Below are 23,501 nucleotides of genomic sequence, written 5' to 3'. Positions count from 1 at the left end.
TGTATCCAGCCAGAACTGGTGTTAGACAGCGAGCATGACCTAGGACCTAATAGAGAGAAGAAAAGTTTTTTTTATTTTGTTTACACCACAGTGCCGGCATGGGATTGGAGATTGCAAAGAGGGTGGGGTGGATGAAGAGGCTACAAAATAAACTTTTGATTATCAAAATATCAGCACATATCTTCAAATATTCAATAGTGTCCATAAATATAACATTAAAATTTTTAAAAAATTTATAATGTGAAAAGTGCTCAGTGTCTTTTGTCTTCTGCACAGACGGTGCCGCTAAGAGAACAAGTTTGGGACCATCATAACACTCTTCCGTCCCAATACAAACAAGTTATTACAACGGCTACTTATGGAAAAGGTAGCACTTATCTTATATTGGAGGTAACTGATCTTGTTCCTTCATCTTAAGCAAATAGCGGCCTGGCAGGAGTTTTTCTTTGCTATTGTGACTGGTGCGCGGTCATAAGGTTGTGCATAAAACGACTGTTCCTCTTGAGGCAGAGCAAGCTAAACAGCTCAGGCAGCAGAGATGCATCAGCCACTTTAACGCACAACAGCAAAGAAAAACTCCTGCCGAGCCACTATTTGGTTATGATGAAGGAACAATATAGGATAAGTGCTACCTTTTCCATAAGTAGCCCTTGGAATAACTTGTTTGTATTGGGACGGAAGAGTGTTATGACGGTCCCAAACTTGTTCTTTTAGCGGCACTGCCTGTGCAGGAGACAAAGGACACTGAGCTCTTTTCACTTTATTTATTTATTTTAAATTTTTAATGTTATATTTATGGACACTATTGAATATTTGAAGCTATATGCTGGTATTTTGATAATCAAATTTTGAAGAGCATATTTATTAAAAGTAATTCTATACTCCTTTTATTGGATGAAGGCAGGTTAAGGCACTTTAGATGATGTTATTTCTAAAGGTAAGCTGCTTGACTTTTCACAATTGCAACACAAATATGGTCTTAATAAATCACAAAATTATAAGTCTCCTGTAAACCGTGCCGAGCTCCGCGAACGTGGAGAAGATGCGGTATACAAACCTAAGGATTAGATTAGATTAGATAAGTGGTTGCAATTGAAGCAGGCCATTCAGGTAGGGTTCCCTGAATGTGAAAAATCTTAGTAATCAGTATAGTTTGCCGTTCTTGTGCTTTCAGGTGGATTCTGGGACACCAGGCTCCTCAGTGGTACAAATTAATATCTGGATTTATGAATCAGAAACCAAAGACTGGTCGTCGGGACATTTGGAGCATTGAGATTAAGCACCAAATTACTGCGTCTCAATGGCCACGAATTTGGTCTTGGAGGATGAGATGTACCGTGTCGGCATCCATGAGACAAACTTGTTTTTTTCTGTTACATAGAGCATTTTGGACCCCAGTTCGTGTACAGAAGTTAAATAGCTCTAAGTCAAATAGATGCTGGCACTGTCATCTCGAAGCTGGGACATTAAATCATTTGTTATTCTATTGTCCATTGATTCTTGCTTTTTGGAAATCAATATGGGGTCAAATAAATTGTATGTTGGAAAATCCAGTGACATTATCAATGAGGGCTAAGAGCCAAATATCATCTAATAATAAAAGGCTTCTACTTATTATGACAGGGGTTGCCATACAACAGATTACGAGTAATTGGAAAAACTGGGAGAGACTGCATTACAGTTTCTGGTGGAACTCTTTATGTCACATTTATAAAATGGAAAGGACAATAGCCATACAGCAGGGGAATTTTAGAAAATTTCAGGAGATTTGGGAGCCATTAACAAAATATTGTAATGATTGAATATTATTTTTTCCCTTAAAAAGGCACATCCAGGGTAGGGGTAGGGTTTTTTTAAATTTGAATATTAAATAAGGTATATAGGAATGGGGTTTATGGTAGGTTTTCTTGAATTTAAAGAATGTTATTGATTAGGGGGAGGGGGGATACATTCTGATATGGATTTTAACAGAATATTAAGTATTGTATTTGAGTTTAAAATGTTATAAATGCTGTTACACTTATTGTAAATTTTTTAAAAATGAATAAATTGGGGGGGAAATTTTAAAAAAAAAGTAATTCTATACTCTTTTTTTTGCTTGGTACAAAATAAACCTGCCAGGACTTTTGGAAAAAAAACCCCGCCCGATTGGGTAAGAAAAGCAAATCGAATTGAAAATTTTTTCCCTGAATCAGGCAGCACTACCGTGGAGAGGGCATGGCAGAGATACTTACAGAAACTCCTCCTGCTACATTTCTTTCCCTGAGCTCAAGGTCCAGAAAGAAATAGAGAAAAATTTAAATGGGAACAGGATACACATATCATGCAGTTAAAACTAGACAGAGTAAAGAGTAATTTGACAGCCTCTAAGGGAAACAGGACTAGTGCATAGGGATATCCTGACCCTCTTGTGTCCAAATGTCAGGATGATTCAGGCCTTCATAGCCCTGCCTGACTCCTTTCACTTACCTGAGGGCTCACTTCAGGAGACGCAGGATAAGGGAAAGGATTCAGCCTCAGCATGTGGCACCTTTGATATTGGACACTTGTGGACTATGTTAACAGTACAGTGTCAAGATAAATTAGCTTTGATTGATACAGGGGCTGGAATCGGTTTTACAAATATAGCGCCTCCTAGAGGAGATCTCACACATGTAGAAATGTGTGAGATTCAGAGTATAACTGACACAGCTTCAAAGTGTGTGGTTATCCCAGTGGAAAGGGAACAGAAGAATGACATTTTGGAAACGACTCCTCCAGAACTGCCCAAAGGCATAAACTAGCCTTCCCCTCTCCACGTGGCATTCACTATGCAGGCAAACTGGGAAAATCCCTTCTCTTCAAAATCACAGGTCTGTGGAACGACCTCACCACCCCGTTGCGGAACCTGAGCTCCCTTCAGTTATTCCGCAAACAACTGAAAACCTGGCTTTTCAGCAAATTGTAGCTCTATCCTTCCCCCCTTTCTCTCCCCCCTTCTACACATAAGTTCATGTAATCCTTTTTCTTCTTCTCTACCCACTATTTTAAGTTCTTGTAAACCGTGTCGAGCTCCATACACATGGAGATGATGCAGTATATAAACTTAAGATTTAGATTAGACTGCCAGGACCCAGGTGGCAGATACGTGGTGTCGGCTGAACTAGAACATAGACAAATTTTGCTCTAAGTGACTTTGATGATGTTTACGATTTAAAATGTTTCTTCTTTTTCTTAGCTCTAGCACCTGTGATATGCAAGGTATGCCTGCTAGGGCTGTTCCTAATAGAAATCCCATTGTTAGAGCAGATGGTGCTCAAGCTGCTCTATGTAATCCACAAGATATCCTTTTACCTACTATTACTCCTGTGTCCAGCAGAGGGAGTGCAAGTGCCAGAAGGCAGATTTCCCTTCCCCCATCTAGGAAGGGAAAGGAAGTCAGAATATCCGGCACACCTGAGCGTTTGGGGCGTGGTCCCCAGCTCCTAAACCTCAGGTCTGCATGGCTGGAAGGGGAGAAGCAAGCAGGCAGTGAAAGCAAGCAGTCACCAAGCTCAGGGCTGAGAGCTCTGCAAAACTATGCTGTTCCTGAGCAGATGGAGCTGGTAGAGGCTGGGGCAGAGGCACCTGAAAATCCTTGCGAAGAGTTCCAAGATATGGAACTGGATTTTGAACCGGAGTCTTTCACTGAGGTACCAGCCAGCACACAGCCCATGGAAGTCTGCTAGCCAAAGGCAAGTGCCTAATACTATAACTATGGATTACAAATGTACAAGTTTTTGTTTTAAAGCCTATTTTTGAGCAAGTCTGCCTGTGTTTGTTTGAAGGTGGTGGGGGGGTTTGCCCACGTTAAATGTGGAGGGATAGAGGGCCATATCGTGGCAATATTCCAGCACGTGGAGCACACCACCTTCCCCAGCACTACTGCGGCTGGAAGAATCAGTGCTAGGGCACTGGTTGAAACAGAAGTCTTTTTGGTAAAGACTATGGACTTAGGCTGAGACTATATTTTGAATGTACAGAGAACCTTTCTTGTTTGGAAATCTTGCTACAAAGAAAAAGAATCCTTTTTGCTGAGATTTAAGGTTTCTAGTTTTGGAGTTTTGAAACCTCTTTTCTTTTTGAGGAATATTACACTGCACTAGAACTGTTAAGTTTATTTAATCCTGATATTCAAGGACTTACCTATTGGTGGCTATTACCTGACAAGTTTAGTTTCTTTGATTACTTTATGTTGAAGACTGGTGGCAAGTTGATATGTAAAGCAACCATTTTTGTTTGTGGAAATTGCACAATTAAATCCAGTCCAGTTTTTGATTTTCTTATTTACCGACTTTGCAGTGTGTTTTTTTTCTTTCTGTTTGGCGAATCCCTGCCTTATTTATCCCTGTGTTGCTAGCCGCAGCTCACAGGAGCCAAAACTTCTGTGTCTCAGCGGCTCGGGACCAATTGCCCTGACCCCGCTGGTGACACACCGTGACATTCCAAAATACCTTGGTAGCTGAAACTGTATACTGCATCTTGATTTAACCAATGCTGTTGTTGTTAAGTGCCATCGACTCAGGCTCGAGTCCTAGCAACTTGATGAATTGTAGATCTAAAAAGAAATCGGATTTTTGCTAGTCCGGAAAGATCCTCCAACGTCATCTCCATGGTTGTTTTCAACGTGTCCAGCCATTACATTACAATGTTCTTTATATGCTGCATAACCTTGCAGTTCTAGGCGGTTTACAGCTAGAAGAAGCTAAACTAAACTAAACTAAACCTTAGGTTTATATACCGCACCATCTCCAGGGTTGTGGAGCTCGGCACGGTTTACAGGAATTGTAAAGAGAAAGGAACTACAAGGAGAGGGTTAGAAGAGGATCAGAGGAAAGAAGGAAGTTAGCGGGCTAGGATGTCAAAGAGGAGGGAAGTGTTAGATTTTTGAGAATAACCAGGTTTTCAGATGTTTACGGAAGGGTTGGAGAGCACTCAGGTTGCGAAGGGGGGAGGTAAGGTTGTTCCAGAGCTCGGTGAGTCTGAAGTGGAGGGAGGTTCCTAGTGTTCCTGGGAAGGAAATGCCTTTTAGTGAGGGGAAGGATAGCTTCAGTTTTTGGGTGGGTCTGGTGGTATTAGGATTTGATGAGTTCCAAGAAAGCGGAATTAATGGGGGGAGGATGCCATGGATGATCTTGAAAGTTAGGCAAATGCATTTGAAATGGACTCTGGGAATTATCGGAAGCCAGTGAAGCTTGAGAAGGAGCGGTGAGACATGATCATATTTACTTTTTGCAAAGATAAGCTTGGCTGCGGCATTTTGAATCCGTTGGAGTCTGTGAAGGTTCTTCTTTGTTAGGCTTATGAAGATAGAATTGCAATAGTCCAGTCTGGATAGAATGATGGATTGGACAAGAATGGCAAAATGATTTTGGTGGAAACAAGATCTTACTTTCCTCAGCATGTGGAGGCTGAAATAACATTTTTTTACCAGGGAGTTGAGGTGGTCATTGAAAGACAGTGTAGAATCTATAATGACACCCAGGACCTTGCTGGAGAATTCGAGCTGCAGTGTGGAGCCAGAGGACAGTGGGATTGAGGTGGGAAGCTGAGCTAAGTTTGGGCCGAGCCAAAGAAGTTTTGTCTTGGATTCATTCAGTTTCATTTGGACGGTGTGGGCCCAAGATTGGAGGTTCAAGACACAAGCGGAAATGTTCTCTGAGAGATTGGTGAGGTTTGAGTCGGTCTCAAGAAGGACAAGGATGTCATCAGCGTAGGTATAAATTGTTTCAAGGGGGGATAAACTAAGGAGTTTTAGAGAAGACATATAGATGTTGAAGAGGATAGGGGATAGAGGAGAGCCTTGCGGGACTCCGCAGGTTGGTATCCAGGGAGAGGATGAGGTGCCATTCATGTTGACAATGAAGGATCGGGAACGGAGGAATTTTGAGAACCATTCGAGGACTGTAGAGGTGATGCCAATCTCAGAGAGTTGGTGAATTAGAATATCGTGGTGAACGACGTCGAAAGCGGCAGAAAGATCGAATTGCAGGAGGACAGCGAACTTGTTGTGGGAGTGAAGTTGTTGAATCTTGGAGATTAGGGAGGTCAGTAGGGATTCGGTACTGAAATTGGGGCGAAAGCCATATTGGTAAGGTAGGAGAATGGAGAATTTCTCAAGGTAGGATGAAAGTTGGGTCGATATGATGGACTCAAGCATCTTAGTTAGGAGAGGGATATTTGCTATTGGGTGATAGCTGGCTGGTAAAGAGGGGTCGAGGTCGGGTTTTTTCAATAGAGGGGATAAGACGATATGGCCCATTTCTGGGGAGAATAGGCCCGAATGTAGGGTGGAGTTTAAGAGTTTGGTGATGGAAGAGATGGCCTGAGAGGGTATTTCTTCGTAGAGGTAAGAGGGAAATGGGTCTAAAGAACAATTGCAAGATTTTAGTTTGAGACAGATTTTAAGGATGAGGGATTCGGATACGTGCTCAAAGGTAGTCCAGAGTCTATCGGCTGGGATAGCGATAGAGGCCATTGAAGTGGCTATTGGAGTGGGGTTGGGGTCCGTGAGCACCAAGGAGTTGTAGGAGACTGTGGGTGGGAAGGAGCATCGCAGGGAAGTGACCTTTTCATTGAAGAATTTTGCAAGTACTTCAGCTGAGGGAGAGGAGGGGAGAGAAGTGGAGTCCGTTTTGGAGGTTAGAAAGCGCCAGATTTTGAAAAGTGTGCTACTCTGGTTATTGGATCTGGAGATTTTCTTGCCGTAGAAGTTCATCCTTGCTTTTTTTAGTGCTGAATTGTAGAGCTTAATGTTGGCTCTCCAGGCTTGTCTATCTATGGGGGAGTTAGATTTTTTCCATTTGCGCTCCAGGGCGCGACATTTCTGCTTCAGTTCTCTGTGATAAGGGAGGTACCAGGGGGCTTTGCGAGGATAGGAGATAGATTTGGTTGAAAGGGGGGCGAGGGAGAGGAAGGTGGATTCGGAGAGGGCGGTCCAGTTATGCCAGTTGGATTCAGGATCTGCATGCTTAGGTGCAGAGGAGAATTTTTTGAGGAATTTTGACCAGAACAGGTTGCTTGAAATTTTTTTGCGAAAAGTGATGGAATTAGTGGAGCGGGGAGGGGTCCCGAGGTGCGACATGAAAATGGGGAGGCGGAAGGTCCCAAGGAAGTAGTCAGGCCAGGGGACCTGTTCCCAGATGATGTCGCTGACTAAGGTTTTGTAGGTGGTAAGGTCCAGGAAACTGATGAGGTCTAGGGTGTGTCCCTTTTCATGGGATGGGGAAGGTGAAGGGGGGGAAAATCCGAGAGAGGTAAGGAAGCTCTTTAATTTGATCGTATCCTTGTTGGTGTTGTAATCAAGGTGGAGATTAATGTCCCCAATGATCAAAAGTCTTTGAAATTTGAGGAAGGCATTTGAAATGGTTTCGAGAACGAGCTCAGAGGATTTGTTCCAAGAGGTGGGAGGGCGGTAGAGGAGTAGGATACCCAGTGGGTGAGGTTGGAGTTCGTCATTGACCGAGATTAGCATGTATTCTAGAGAGGTGTGGCTGCTCTTTTCGATGAGCTGGACATCGAAGAATGATTTATAGATTAGTGCCAGGCCTCCTCCTTTTCGGTTAGATCTGGGAGAGAAGAGACCTTGATAGCCGTGGGAGCAGAGTTCATTTTGTGTAAATATGTCATCTTTTGTGATCCAAGATTCCATGATGCATAGGAATCCCGGGTCAGAGTCTTCAAGTAGGTCCTTCAGGATTTGAATCTTATTGCAAGCAGATCTGGCGTTGCAATAGAGTGTAGGTACTGGGGTGAGCGAGTCAGAGGCAAGATTGGGGAGATTTGCGGGAGAGACAGGTTTTAGGGATGCGTGATTGACTCTACGGGGTTTTTTTTTGGAGGGATGGTTTCTGGTGCGCAGCAACATGGGGATTCTGAGGCCAGGGCAGATGTTGAGATCAGTGGAGGGGTCGGGGAGGTTGGGGGAAGGAGGTTTCAAGCATGGGATGGTGAGGGGAGAAGAGCAGAGCAGGAGGAGAAGGAGCCATGAAGGGGGCTTCATGATGAAAATTTTTTTTTATTTTTTATTTTTTGTCAGGTAAGAGCTAGGTAGTTTGAGTCAGTAGAGGAAGAAGGTTGGCATGGAGCCCGAGCCTTGGAGGAGGGTGGACTATGATAACTAAGCTGGATAAGGATCAGGCTAGTGAACTGGATAGGCTGTTAGGTTATGAACTGGGAGGGTCACCGGGAGGTGGGATAGGAATCAGAACATCTGGGAGTCAGACTTGGTAGCAGAATAAATGACATGTAAGAATAATGAGTGGCAAATTAAGGCAATGATTGAGGTTAGGATCAGAACAACTAGAGAACTAGGTAAACTGGATAGATAGATAACTGGATGATATCAGAACAGCTGGATGCTGGCCTGTAAGAGTTTTCAGTAGGGTAAGAATGGGGGTTTGGACCGATCAGGTCAGTCAAAGGTATGACGAAGCAGTCCTTTTGAAAGTAGATGTGGGAAGAGACGCTAGTGGTTTGTTTGTTTTTTTTGGTTTTTTTTTAAGTCGGCTCTTCTGTGTCGGGAGGGGGCGGAGCAGGGCTCCCACGCTCCTCTCCTTGTGCAGAGGGGCCGGCGAAAGAGGCAGGTTCCTCTGATGATGTTTTTTAGGCGAAACTCGGCTCTTCTGTGTCGGGAGGGGGGCGGAGCAGGGCTCCCACGCTCCTCTCCTTGTGCAGAGGGGCCGGCGAAAGAGGCAGGTTCCTCCGATGTTTTTTAGGCGAAACTCGGCTCTTCTGTGTCGGGAGGGGGGCGGAGCAGGGCTCCCACGCTCCTCTCCTTGTGCAGAGGGGCCGGCGAGAAAATCTCAGGAAATACAGATTAACAAATTATCCAGTTCTAATTTTGTAAAACATTATCAAATAAACTTGTCTTCAGAAGTTTTCTAAAATGTGTATAAGACACAGCATTGACTAATAGCAGGCTAAATTCTTTGTCTCTAATTGCTGCCTGAAAAGAGAGTAACCTATCAAAATATCTTTTATAATTGACAGTTCTTAAAAGAAGGAAAAGAAAAATGTCAGAATAGGTTGTCAATGTCTAGATGTAGCAAACACAAAGTGTTCCACTAAGTAATCAGCTGTAAGGTCAAATATTTTGTAGCATAGTAATCCAAATCTAAAAATAGTCCTAGCCTCAATCGGAAACCAGTGCAGCCTACGATAAAAAGGAGTGACATGATCTGATTTTTTCAAGCCAAAGATCAACTTTACAACCGTATTCTGGATTAGTCGTAGTCTGTGGAGATTACTCTTAAGGCCAGCATAATAAACAATGTTGCAGTAGTCCAGAGAACTGAGGATCAAAGATTGCACCAGCAATTTAAAGGCAGGATAATCAAAATAGGATCTTATAGTACGTAGCTTCCAAAGTGTATAAAAACATTTCCAAACCAACTGGTTAGTATGTTCTTTCATTGATAAATCTAGGTCTAATGTGATCCCTAGGATCTTAATTGTTGGGCTTAATGGATAGGAAATTCCAACTACCACTACCATCTGGTTGCAGATCGCTCTCTTCGCCTGGTTCCTTCGATCTTCCCAAACACGATGTCCTCCTCCAGTGATCTCTCTCTTCCGATGCTTTGGCTAAAATAAGACAGTCATAACTTCATTATTTGGGCTTTGAGTGACATAATGAGTTTGATCTCTTTCAGAATTGAGTTGTTAGCTCTTCTGGTGGTCCATGACATGCCTAAAATTCTTCTCCAGCACTGAAGTTCAAATGAGTCAATCTTCTTTCTGTCTTGTTTCTGTAATAAGTGCGTGGAAAAGTCTGATCATCGTTTGGAGTGTTAACTAATTAACTACTAAAATTTGCTTATTTTTGTAGATTGAAGCAAAGCCTATCAGTCTGCACTCCTGCTTGCATTTCCTTTTAAAGGAATGCGTCAAGGAGTCTATGAAGGAGTCCTATAGGCAGAGCAATGGAGCCAATGTGACTAACATAGTAACACAGTATATGACAGCAGATAAAGACCTGAACAGTCCATCCAGTCTGCCCATTAGCTATATCCATTAAAAATATATGATTAAATTAACTTGTCACTTCTTTGATGTTTCTGGGCCATAGACTGTAAAGTCTGGTGTTATCCTAGATTACAAATCCTGAAGTTGTCATCCAAGCTCACTCCAGCCTATCCAACCATCCCATTGTTTGCAGGATATCTACCGTAAAGTCTGGCCAGTAACATCCTCATGTTCCAAGTTAGTGGAGTTCCCACTGATGCTCACCCCAGCCCATCTTACACCGAATTACCATATATGGGATACAGACCATGTATGTCTGTCCAATACCGGCCTTAGTTCTTTAACTTACATCCTTTGATTTCTAATTAGAGATCCTCAATTTTTATCCCATGGCTTTTTGAATTCCATTACCATTTTCCTCTCCACCACTTGCCTTGGGAGGGAATTCCATGCATCTACCACATTCTCTGTGAAGAAAAATTTCCTAACATAAGAATATCCTTATTGGGTCAGACCATGGTCCATGAAGCCCAGTAGCCCGTTCCCACAGTGGCCAATCCAAGTCACCAGCACCTGGCCAAAACCCAAGGAATAGCAATATTCCACGCTACCGATCCAGGGCAATCAGTGGCTTCCCTCATGACTTTGTCAATAACAGACTATGGACTTTTCCTCCAGGAAACTGTCCAAACTTTTCTTAAAACCAGCTACACTATCCGCTCTTACCACAACCTCTGGCAATGCATTCCAGAGCTTAACTATTCTCCGAGTGAAAAAAATTTCCTCCTATTAGTTTTAAAAGTATTTCCCTGTAACTTCATCGAGTGTCCCCTAGTCTTTGCAATTTTTGACGGAGTGAAAAATTGATCCACCTGTACCCATTCTACTCCACTCAGGATTTTGTAGACTTAAATCATATCTCCTCTCAGCCATCTCTTTTCCAAGCTGAAGAGCCCTAACCTCTTTAGTCTTTCCTCATACGAGAGGAGTCCATCCCCTTTATCATCTTGGTCACTCTTCTATGAACTTTTTCTAGCGCCACTATATCTTTCTTGAGATGGGTGAGGAAGATCGGAGGTTCCTCAATGCTCCTATACGGGAAGAGGAGCTGCTGTTATACAACATAGTCCCCTGTATAAGGCACCCGACATTGATGGGAATGCTATAGACTTCTGATTGGGGAGATTTCTCAGCCCATGTTGGCCATATTTAATTCTCAAATTCAGGAAGGGACGTTGCCCTTGTCCTTATGCCGGGCCCAGATAGTGGCGTTTCCTAAACTGGATAAGGATCGCACTAGGGTGGAGTCTTACCGCCCGATCTCTTTATAGTATTGTGAGACCAAGTTCTTAGCCAAGATTCTTGCCAGTAGGCTGGTTTGGAAATTGCTTTAGTTGGCGTCGCTCCCTCAGGCAGGTTTTGTGCAGAGTTGGACTTGGTCAGAAATGAGTGCAGGATCTTGGCCTCTCTGGACTGGGTCCATCGCCATCAGATGCCTTTTCTGCTCATTAGTTTTGTTGCGGAGAAGGCGTTTGATAGGGTCCATTGAGGGTTCCTGTTTGGAGTACTTGAATATTATGGGTTGGAGGGTTTCTTCAGCGAAGCAGTGCGGTCATTATATCACGCTCCGTGGACCAGGATTAGAGTCAATGGGGTACAATCGGTATATTTTCCCATACAAAGAGGTACCAGACAAGGCTGCCCGATGTCCCCTTTGCTCTTTGTCCTCACTTTGGATCCCCTAATTCATGAAATATTACTCAATCTTGACATTGTGTGTGTTCAGATTGGAGAGCAATTCTTTAAGATAGCTGCCTTTGCTGATGATATCCCGATTCATCTTACCTGACCACACTCATCATTGCCTACCCTCTTGGAAAGTTTCAAAGAATATGGAGATTTTTCTGATTTCACACTACAGAGTTGCACGGGGACAGAAATCTCACCCATCCCCGCCCGTCCCCACCAGGATCCTCTCCGTCCCCACCTGTCCCCGCAAGGATCCTCTCCGTCCCCACCCGTACCCGTCAGGATCCTCTCCATCCCCACCCATCCCCGCAAGGAATTAACTCCATCTCCGCCCATCCCCATAAAAAGCAGCAATTACTTCTGACAGGATCATCAATTACACAGTTTCTTTTGTGTTTGCGCTGCTGTTTTCCTTGTGGAATCTCTCTGGTGGAACCCTTTTTTTGTTTTCTGTTCAGGTAATTAAATTATAAATCTCCTCTTTTACTAAGGCTGACGTGTCCATTATATTATATGGATGAACCCTGCTTCCAAAGCCTTCCATCCCCATGGGAGTCCCGTGGGCCAGGGGGGGTCCCCGTGGGAGTCCTGTGGGCTAGAGGGGATTCCTGCGGGACCCCTGCGGCTCCCACAGGATTCCCGCGATCCCCGTTCCCATGTAGACTTCTATTTCACACTTAATATGGACAAATCAGAGGCTTTAGCGACTGATGCCTTGTTGCAGGATCACTGGGGGGGCGTGGGCTTTTCCTTGAGATGGGTGGAGGACCACTTTAAATACCTGGGTATCCACTTACCATCGTATCCTTATCACCTATATGCTGTTAATGTACTGCAGCTCTTACAGCACACTAGATAAAAGCTGGCTGGTTAGATGTCCCTACCTTTGAATTTAGGGAGCTGCATAGCATTATTTATTATGATCCTGTTTTCTAAATGGCTCTACTTGTTCCAAATGGTGCCAGTCTGGCTCACGTCTGGCAGCAGCAGCTGATCAAGGTTTGCTGGGCAGGGGGAAAGCTAAGCTTGCCTTTGATCGGATGTTGGTCCCTAGTAATTTGGGGGGGGGGTATAGGTCTACCTGATTTAACACAATATAATTTGGCATGCCTTTTGTGCAATGCGGATTATGGGTGCTGGTGATTATACTCCTCTACCATATGAACGGGCTCTTTTCTCACCACTACATTTTGCATATCTTCTACAGGCACAGTAATAAACAATTACATAGAGAGGTGGCCCGTAGTCCTCTGTTGAGCTCCTTAAGGGTGGAATGGAAGTGTCTCATGCAGTTATTGGGTTTCAATCCCCAAGTTACAGATCTTTTGCCTTTCTGTGGGAATCTAGACTTCCTTCCGGGAATGTCCTCTAGAGTTTATTGCAGCTGGCGGGATCAGGATTTCCATACAGTTTTAGCTAACCCACCATCGGCAGGGCCCAGCCTGGCCCACCCCCCTCCCCATACCTTTAAAAAGTTGGGAGCAGGAGAGGTGCTCAGTCCCTCCTGCTCCAAGCCTCCTCCTCCAATGGATTGCGGCCTTAGGCCCCGCCCTGGAGCATCATGTGATGCATGGGGAGGGGCCTAAGGCCCTGATTGGATGAGGCACCTTAGGTTCCTCACTTGGGAGGGGCCTGGGGTGCCTCAGCCAATCAGGGAATTCCTTAGGGAGGAGTCTAAGGAAGTCTCTGGCCAAAAACAATGGCCAATCAGGGACTTCCTTAGACTGGCCCAGCCAGGCCGGGTTTGCGATGGCAGGAGGGAGATGGCATCCCTCCTGCCATATTCATACGTGTGTGCGCGTGCGCAGGTTGGGCAGCAGCGACGGTCATCGGTGCGGGGGGGCATTTTGGTACGTTGGGGGATTTGCAATGGCAGGAAGAAGTTGGCATCACTCCTGCCATATTCATTCATGCGCAGGGTGGGTTGGTAGCATCAGGCTCGATGGCAGCGGCGACAGTGGCAGGCATCAGTGCGGGGGGGCAATTTTTTGGGGTTCGGGGAGGGAGGGTACTGTCAGGTTAAAACTACGGGCTCACAATGCGTTTTGCAGAATATATAGAAAAGGGAAAATTCCTTTTTTATATATTCTGCTAAAAACATTGCGAGCCTGTGGTTTTAAAGGGCAGGAGAGTCGGCAAGGATAGAAGGGACTGGTCTTCAGCAGTCGTTTCTTTTCTGATCTGCAAGCCCAATCAGTGTTCCAGAAATTGTTTAGTGAATCGCTGCCTTCCAAAATGTGCATGCCATTTCCCTCATTTGCAAGCGCGGATCGGATTTGGTGGAAGGTTAGTGAATCTAGCCCATAGACTTTACCTACATACACTATCCTCACCTGATACGAGGACTTTCAGAGCCCTGGCCTTGGACTGCTTGTTTGGGGGAGGTATGAAGAGGTCTGTTTCTTTGCATTGGCAACTGTGAAAGGGTGGTGTGGGGCGGGGGGTGGGGGGGGGGGAGATTTGCAGTACTGTATACTGTTGGACTAAATTTGTTTGATGACTACAGATTCTGGACTTCTGGAACATTTGTAGCCCTTAGTTTGTACCCAGTGTTAAATGTTTTGATGTTTGCTGTTCTGTGCTTACTGGTTGTCATTAATAAAACATTTTGAACATAAATTAGAAATCGCTGCCTTTAAAATTCTGAAAGGTGAAATAGAATAACCTAATTAACAAAGTATTATCTGCGAATATAGATAAAGCTGGGTTTGAAAGTATTTCCACTATTTACGTAGTTTAAGCACCATAGTGAAATTACATTTTCCATTTATATATGTTAACAAGCTTAACGGTCATATTTTTACCTGTGATTGATAGTTTCCTGTCAGAAACTGGCATCAACTGCTGACTATTTTTGCACCAATGTGATCAACTGAGTGTGATGGTACTTTTACATAACATTATTTTCGAGCATTACCATAACAAATTTTTTTGCTGTATGATTTTTTTTCACCTTTCTGCATTTGCTTTTTAGCTTTATAATGATGTCTCATAACTGATTTAAAAAAATGTAATATCATCCCTTACCCAGCGAGATCAGGGTCTGATAATTCTCCTTCATCACCTCCCTGTAGAGCTCCTTCTGCTCTTCATTTAAATACTCCCACTCCTCCTGGGAGAAAGAGACAGCGATGTCCTCAAACTTTACTGGCATCTGAAATACAAAGCAGAAACACACTCAGAATCTTCAGCATCGCTTAGACCTCCAGATCTCCCAATGCTGGTGCCCATTGGGGTAGGGAAAAGTTTGCAGAAGCCACAGTCCCACAATGGGGTTACATTTCAGATCCCCCCCAGGACTGGGGCTCAGCAGAGCAGAGGGACTTCATTCTTGCACGTATAGCATTCACAGTCCCATAACACCTAGGGCCATATTTATTTCAGGAGACTTTTGCCTCAGAAAAGGAGTAGTGCAAGTAGACAGCAGTTACACAAAGAACCTGGGACACAAAATCTCCCTTTGGGGGGAAACCTCTGAACTCTCTGAAGGGTCCAAAGCCCCAGGACTGCTTAGGATCCCAGATGAGAAAACTGCAGCAGGGGCAGGGTGTTAGGGCCAGTCTCCTACCTGTGCAGAAGCCCCTGCGGGCATTTTCCTGAATTAGAGCTATTTCTCTGGCCCAGGATTTGCCTCTTGTAAGCGCCGGAGGGAGGAAGAGAAGGGCAGAAAGAGAGATTTGGAGCTGGAACAAAGAAAGGAAACACGGCATTTCCTGATTACGTCACAACGGAGAGGCGGAGCTTCTCACTGAGGGCTGAGAGACGCGCGGGTTTCAATCCCTTTCAGCGCTGATTGGTCAGAACGGTCCCTGGGGCGGGGAGAGGACTAGAAGGTTCCGCCCTCTAGTCCTGATTGGGGGAGACAAGAAGGCGTCACTCTCAGCTCCTGCTACTCATAGCTAGGGCGAGAGGAGGAGTCAGGACAGGACAAGCTGCTGTGCAGATGGGCGGGAAGATGGCTGCAGGGTCCGCCCTCTAGCCCTGATTGGGGGAGAGTAGAAAAGAAGGCGTCACTCTCAGCTCCTTCTGCTACTCATAGCCAGGGCTGGACATGTTGCTGGGAAGATGGGCGGGAAGATGGCTGCAGGGTCCGCCCTCTATCTCTGATTGGGGGAGAAGAGAAAAGAAGGCGTCACTTTCAGCTCCTTCTGGTACTCATAGCCAGGGCGGGAGGAGGAGACAGGGCAGGACATGTTGTAGATGGGCGGGAAGATGGCTGAAGCAGATATAGAAGCAATCATAATGGCAAGAAATTGGCAGCAGTTTCTCCTCTGCTGAACTCAAAGGTCTGACTCAAACTCTTTGGCAGGGCCATATTTAGGATTTGTAGGTACTTAGAGGGTCTTAGAAAAAATAGTGAATGTCTTATTAAAGAAATGTCAATTTTGCATGAGGTAAAACTCTTTATTTTTCCTTTTGGCTAAGTCTTAATAATAATAATAATAATGTAATTTATAGCAAAAGGGACATATGATCAAGAAACTGTTTTATTTTACTTTGTGATTATGATAAACATTCTGAGGGCCTCAAAATAGTACCTGGCAGGCCACCAGTTTGAGAGCCCTGATGTACAGCCATGATCTTTTCACATCACTGAAACAAAAAAGTGTGGAATGAGTTGTAAGTTTTGTGGCTCCACGTGATTCTCTTCTTGGTTGGGCTGAGAACTTTCCAGCAGCCCCTCCTATAAAGGTGCTCATTTTGTGTAGCATTTTCTATTGGAGGGATTAGGGGAGGTCACCCTCTTCGTTTCGCAAAGCTTTTTGTCCCAGTCCCTCAGAAAGCAATACTGGCCAAGGATATTGGGCTCTGTGATAGCTTGGGGGGGAAACACAGGTCTGCCAGACAAACACGTTGTATATTTGCAAAATGCATGCTGCCTCCACCTATAGCCAGCACACAAATGTTCAGTCCAGCCCCTGCTCCAAAAAAAAGACTCCACATGCATGGATCCTATTCTAAACTACTAGTAGTGAAATGGTGTGGTGGCCGTATTAGTCTACTTTCCAAGGTATATAAAACACAACCCCCCCCCCCCCCAAAGGAAATAAGGTAATACTTAAAAAAAAAATATTATATATTTATTAATTTTCAAAGTTATTACCAAGCATTAACTTATACAGAAAGCAAATATTAGACATATACAATCCATCATAGAAACAGAATTTATCAATAAAGGAAGATTTTTTTTGCTAATTATGCTCAAGTCCCCAATGTTAAAGTCCAGCGAGAACAAAGAAAATGAATTAAGGATTAAGGCTGGTTATAGCTTTGAGTGAAGGTGTATATTGCTATTAAACAGGACTCAAGTTTTTCCTTTTTCCAAACGAGATAGTGACAAAAAGGTTGTCAGCTGGCTTGGCTCAAAGAAAACATATTTAACACCACTATATAAAACAATACATTTACAAGGGTACCATAAATAAAAAGTGGCACCCATAGATATAATCCCAGGTTTCATCAACAAGAATTCACGACAATGCTTCTGGGTTTCTCGTGTCAGATAAGGAAACATTTGTACTTTAAGGCCTATAAATTCTGTCTATTTTTAAAGAAAAGTTTTAACAACCATGTTTTATCCATTGGCAGAGCTACTGATATAATCAAGGTAGATGGCACTACTGCCTCTTTAACTGATATTTTCAAGACTTCAGAAACATTTAAAGGTTCGCAATCTAATGAGGTTTGATTTTTCTCAGGAAGATAATATACACGAGAAAATGGAGGTAGCATTTCCTCTGAAACTTCCAATATTTCTAATAGATATCTTTTAAGCATTTCCCTAGGGTTACAGACGTAAGCCTAGGGAAGTTAATCAATCTTAATTATAACGTGAATTATTTTCAAGCAATTCCACTTTCCTTCTAAGATTTAAATTGTCCTTTATCAAATTCTCATGTAAAATTTTAAAAGTTGATATTTATTTGTCATGTTTCTGGAGCAAAGCATTAGAGGCAGTCATTTCAACTTTCAAATCTTTCAACTCTTTGGAATGTTCAAATAGTTTCCTGTCTATTTGCTGAAGGTTAAAAAATTATATTCAGCCAATGTCAGGAAACCTACCTTTTTACCTTTGTTCACCACCTCCGCCAATATATTAAAAATCTCATCAGAGGGATCCCTCCCCCAAGCCCACTGGACCACCAGAGTTTTGTTTCAGAGGTTTGGAGAGGTGTTGGGGAGGACTTTTGCTGCTCTTCCTGCTGGCTGATCAGCTGAGTTGGCAGGGGATGCCCCAAAGCCTCTGATTGGAAGCTTTGGGGCTCCCCGTTCCAGCTTAACTGATGGCAGCTTGAGTCAGCAGGAGAAGCCCTGAGTGGCTGGGGAAGCAGTCCTGTGACTCAGTTGATTGGAGCAGGGAGAGAATCTCAAGACTGACAGGAGGGAGGAGCTAAGTAAGTATGTGGATGTTAATCTCCAACCCTGCCTCTTATCTGTTAAATCTTGACTGAAAGATACCACTCATTTTCTGAGACTGGTGAAAAGTTGGGAGCCTATGTTGTCTGAGGTCACTTTTTAGTGACATTTGATGTAGCAGCTTTATACACCTCCATCCCTCAGGTTGAGGCTTTGGAGGTGCTATTTCAGCTTATTTGCCAGTTGCCTCGTCCATGGTTGGTTCCTCCTGAGTTTCTATTGGAACTGATCTCCTTAGCCATGAAGAATAATTATTTTTTGTTTGAGGGACAGTTCTATATGCAACTCTCTGGTGTGGCGATGGGCGCAAATTTTGCCCCTACAATTGCAAATTTGTTTATGGGCTATTTTGAAGAACAGTTTGTTTATTCCTCCTGGTTTTTTCAGAAAATTGTGGGATGGACCCACTTCATTGATGATATCTTTTGTCTGTGGAGGGGTTCCCTTGAAGAGCTTTTGTCATTTAGAGAATACATCAACTCATGTCATCCATCTTTGAGGTTTGAGATGGTGTATCATCAAACCAAGATTTCTTTTTTGGATGTTAATGTGGAAATTTTGGAGGGTCATTGGCTGCAAAGCTTAGAGACTGGAAGAAGATGTCTTCAGTTGGCAGGGCTTGGAAATCCCCACTAGCTCAAGTATTTATACATTGCACTCAGGCAGGGAGAAACTTTGGTGTCCATCCACTAATTTTGGGCTCCAGTCCCTCCCCAAATATCTGTATATGACTACGCCACTGAATACAAAAATAATTGTGATGCACATATCCCAAAGCTAACATATTCCAGTTAATAAATTCAAAATAAAACAATTTTTTTCTATCTTGTTGTCTGGATGTTTTGTTTTTCCATCATCTTGGTCCCAGTTTTTCTTTCTGACTTTTCTCTATCTTCAACAAATTCTCTTTCCAGTGTCTGCTGTCCATTTTTTTCTCTTCTCTCGTTCCATTTCCTTCTTATGGCTGTCTCCAACGTATTGATTTTTCCCTTTCAGCTTTCTTAACTTTTTATTTTCTTTTTTGCCTCTGTCCACTCAAATCTTGCCTTCTTCTTTTTAAATGTTCAGCTACCTCTCAATTCTCCATCTTCTCTCAGTCCCTAGTTCTCCCATTTCCCAGCCTCCTATTTCCTGCTATCTACTCCCCATTACCACATTTCTACCACTGTACTCGCTGCTCTCTCACTCATCTTGTCATCTCCCTTTTGACCTCATCCACATGGCTCACCACTTTAAGAATCCCCCTCCTCCTCCCCTGTCCCTTTCTTTCCATCTCTAGCATCTTCTTATCCCAGCTCTCTTCCCTCCTATGGGTCCATCTCTGCTCCTCTATTCCAATGGTCCAACATTTTGCTCCCTCTCTTTTATGTTTTTCTTCTTCCCTCCCCCCTTGATGCTGAACAATGAAATAGAGGGGGAAAAAAAGATGCTGCCTTCCATCCACAGGCCTAACATTTCTCCCTCCCATCCCCAGATCCAACTTCTCTCCCTTTCTCGTTCTAACTGCCCCCCATCCCATCTCTCCCCTTGCCTGCCTGCCTCCCTTCCCCAGGTCCACCATTTCTCCCCAACAGTTTACCCTTCAAGTATTTCTTTCCCTCTTCCTCTACACCACCCTAGATCCAACTTCTCTCTATTCAGACTATTGCCCACCATTTCTCTCTGTCCTCTGCCCCATAAGCTCTCCCCCCACATCCAATCTAGCACTTCTTTTAATACCTTCCCCCTCTATACTTTAAAAAAAAAAAAAAAAAAAAAGGTCCAGGAGGCTTCCTCGGCCCAGTTTGTTCTCCCTCTTCTCTCCGCGCCCATGCGTCTCTACCTCACTCCTCTCCCACCACCATGTCTAATAATTCTCTCTCCATCTCCCCATGTGCACCATCTCTTTCCCTCTCTCAGACACCCAATTTTCCCTTTCTATTCTCTCCCTCTCCTCAGCATCTCTTCCCCTCATTCCCTCCATTCTTCCATCTTATGGCTCATGCTTCCCTCCCTCTTTCCCTTCATTCTGAGTCCTAAGTTCATGCTCTTCTTCCATCATTTGTCCTGTTTGTCCTCCTTTCCTCCTTCCCTCCCTTCTGTGCTGCGGATGTTTACATTCTTGCTGGCTCCCTCCTCCGTCTTGCTGCAGTGTTCGCTGAAAGACGTCGGCAGTGGCTCCTATGCACTTCCCACGGATGATCTAGAAGCCTTCTCTCTGACATCATGACATCAGAGGGAACGGTTCCAGGTCAGCTGCAGGAGGTATGCAGGAGCCGCTGCCTGCGGCTTTCAGAAAACACTGCAGCAAGATGAAGGAGGGAACCGGCAAGAATGTAAACAACCAGGGGCGGAAGAGGAAAACGCTGCATCGCCCTCGAGCGGGGCTGCATGAAATACCTCACGGGGCCGCAGGTTGGACACCCCTGGTTTAGGGGGTGAAGAACTTTTGTGCATGACAGAAAAGCAGTACTTGGGTGTGATTGTATGTGATGATCTTAAGGTGGCCAAACAGGTTGACGGCGAAAGCTAGAAGGATGCTAAGGTGCATAGGGAGAGGTATAGCCAGTAGGAAAAAGGAGGTATTGATGCCCCTGTATACAACTCTGGTGAGACCTCATTTAGAATATTATGTACAATTCTAGAGACTGCATCTTCAAAAAGATAAAAAAAAGGATGGAGTTGTTCCAGAGGAAGGCTACTAAAATGGTGCGTGGTCTACGTAATAAAGCATATGGGGACTGACTTAAAGATCTCAATATGTATACTTTAGACTAGAGGAAAGGCGAGAGAGGAGAGATATGAGAGAGATGTTTAAATACCTACATAATGTAAATGGGCATGAGTCTAGTCTCTTTCATTTGAAAGGAAACTCTGCAATGAGAGGGCATAGTATGAAGTTAAGAGGTGACAGGCTCCGGAGTAATCTAAGGAAATACTTTTTTTACAGAAAGAATGGTAGATGTGTGGAACAGTCTTCCGGAAAAAGTGGTGGAGACAGAGACTGTCTGAATTCAAGAGAGCCTGGGATAGTCACGTGGGATCTCTTAGAGAGAGAAAGAGATAATGGTTACTGCGGATGAGCAGACTAGATGGGCCATTTGGGGGAGAGTGTAGCACAGTGGTTAAAGCTACAGCCTCAGCACCCCGATGTTGTTCGTTCAAACCCACGCTGCTCCTTGTGACCCTGGGCAAGTCACTTAATCCCCCCATTGCCCCAGGCACGTTAGATAGTGAGCCCGCTGGGACAGGGAGGGAAAACTGCTTGAGTATCTGAATAAATGCATGTAAACCGTTCTGAGCTCCCCTGGGAGAACACTATAGAAAATTGAATGAATAACTAAATCATGTTTCTATGAGTCTGTTGCAGTAACAGTAAGATGCCTAATCAACTGAGCACGTGATGGAAGGACATTGCAGGTGGTATGAATCTGATCAGCACACAAGACTCTCGATGGCACATCAAAGGCAGTCAAAACACAAATGATGCCATTTAACCCTTTCAGGACCAAGGGACATATTTGTCCCATAACTTTAAAATCCTATAAATTTTGATTGGGATAGTCTACAGTTCTAAATTTGATATGTACGGATTCCATATGATACTGCCTTTATGTAAACAAACTGGTTCCGACATTCATTCATTAGAGTCGTTGCCAGATTGACGAGAAGATTCACTTGCCACACTGTCCATAAGCCAGAAGTGTGATTTTTTTAAATACAAATAATGATATTTCACAAAAAAAAATCAATTTTTTGGCATCTGCAAGCCCTTTTTACCATAAAAATGTCGTCAAAACCACAAAAATTGGCCTACGATCCTTATGGTCCTGAAAGGGTTAACAGTAGTTCATTTTAATCCAAAAGCAGTTTCTGCAGTTTCTTTAATCACTGAATTCAGTTACCACTTGTACAAGATGTGTTAAGATTTTCAATTCATCATAAATTACAAAGACTAGGGGACACTCGATGAAATTGCAGGGGAATACTTTTAAAACCAATAGGAGGAAATATTTTTTCACTCGGAGAATAGTTAAGCTCTGGAACGCGTTGCCTGAGGTTGTGGTAAAAAAGCAGATAGCGTAGCTGGTTTAAAAAAAAGGTTTGGACAATTCAGTTCTCAGTTGGTTCATGTAATTGATCTTAATGGAGAACACAGAGAGAGGCTTTTCTGTATTAGATAGAACAGCTGGATGTGTGATTTCAACTTGGTTGTAGCGGTCTTTTGTGAACCATTTGCTTGCTATTTCTGGAATATATTCATAAAAATTTATTGAGAGAAAAAAAAAAGTTTGGACAAATTCCTGCAGGAAAAGTCCATAGTATGTTATTTACGACATGGGGGAAGCCTCTGGTTGCCCTGGTTCGGTAGCATGGAATGTTGCTACACCTTGGGTTTTGGCCAGGTACTAGGGACCTGGATTGGCCACCATGAGAACGGGTTACTGGGCTTGATGGTCTCACCCAATATAGCTATTCTTATTTTCTTATGTTTACTTATTGATATTAGCATTTTATAGATATTGTTCCATCTATTTAAAACAGCCTGGTGAGGTCTAGAAAATGACATGTGGACAGTCTGTGCCCGTCCCACACCCTGTCCCAGTCCCCATGTCACTCTTTACTTCTCAGCTTTGGATACATTAGTAATAATGTCAGACTGCAAATTAGAGAAATAAAATTTAAGGGAGGAGACCTTAAGGCTTCAATATCAACTATAGCTGGGGGGAGGGTTTCGATTCCTTTTCTAGAAAATTTAACCATCATTTAAATTTAGTCACAGGCACTTACACCATCTACATTGGCGTAGTTCCCAGGTGTAAATGCTATTTTATAAACCATGCCTAACTTTAAGCTTATAGAATAGCTCGTTTTTCAGCATCAATTTTCTGGGTGCTATATATAGAATTTAGCTCTCAGCGAGACTATATGGTTTGACTCCTGTGTGGATCATCTGGTGAATTTTCAGCTCTAAAAGACAAGTGAAGGTTTTCTTACACTCAGTACATGTAAATGGTTTGTACCCCGTGTGGCACAGAACAAAGGTGGAATTGTCCCAATCAGAATGATGCACAAAAAAGTGTCTTTCAACTCATCTGATGAATCCAAATGCCTTTATTCTTCCAAAATTCATAAAATGACTCTATGACTCGGCATGCGCATGTTTCGACCCAAACGGCCTGCCTCAGGAGTCTTATGAGTCTTCAAACTGTATAAGTGCACAATCTCACTAAATGCTGCTTTGGAGAAACGTATCGCGTTGCCAAACGCTGCAACGTAGCTGCGACGTTTCTCCAAAGCCGCATTTAGTGAGATTGTGTACTTTTTATACAGTTTGAAGACTCATAAGACTTCTGAGGCAGGCCGTTTGG

General features: G+C 43.6%; 1 protein-coding gene and 1 long non-coding RNA gene across 2 annotated transcripts in view; one reads left to right on the top strand and one right to left on the bottom strand.

The window, feature by feature from the left end:
• LOC117354611 (oocyte zinc finger protein XlCOF6-like) overlaps positions 1-15,502 on the bottom strand; it is a 33,910-nt gene extending 18,408 nt beyond the window's left edge. The window contains exons 1-2 of the mRNA XM_033932407.1: positions 15,302-15,502; positions 14,761-14,887 (exon numbers count right to left, since the gene is read on the bottom strand). Coding sequence (XP_033788298.1) covers positions 14,761-14,887; positions 15,302-15,325 — 151 coding nt within the window. The 5' untranslated portion in view covers positions 15,326-15,502. The remainder of the gene's footprint in view (positions 1-14,760; positions 14,888-15,301) is intronic.
• A 400-nt stretch (positions 15,503-15,902) lies between these two features.
• The window catches only part of LOC117354626, a 24,900-nt gene continuing 17,301 nt past the window's right edge, over positions 15,903-23,501 (top strand). Inside the window, exon 1 of the long non-coding RNA XR_004538220.1 lies at positions 15,903-16,019. This is a non-coding gene — a long non-coding RNA (uncharacterized LOC117354626). The remainder of the gene's footprint in view (positions 16,020-23,501) is intronic.

Source organism: Geotrypetes seraphini, chromosome 2 (assembly GCF_902459505.1).
Source record: "Geotrypetes seraphini chromosome 2, aGeoSer1.1, whole genome shotgun sequence".
NCBI classification, from domain to species: domain Eukaryota; kingdom Metazoa; phylum Chordata; class Amphibia; order Gymnophiona; family Dermophiidae; genus Geotrypetes; species Geotrypetes seraphini.
This window is presented reverse-complemented; position numbering and strand designations above follow the sequence as displayed.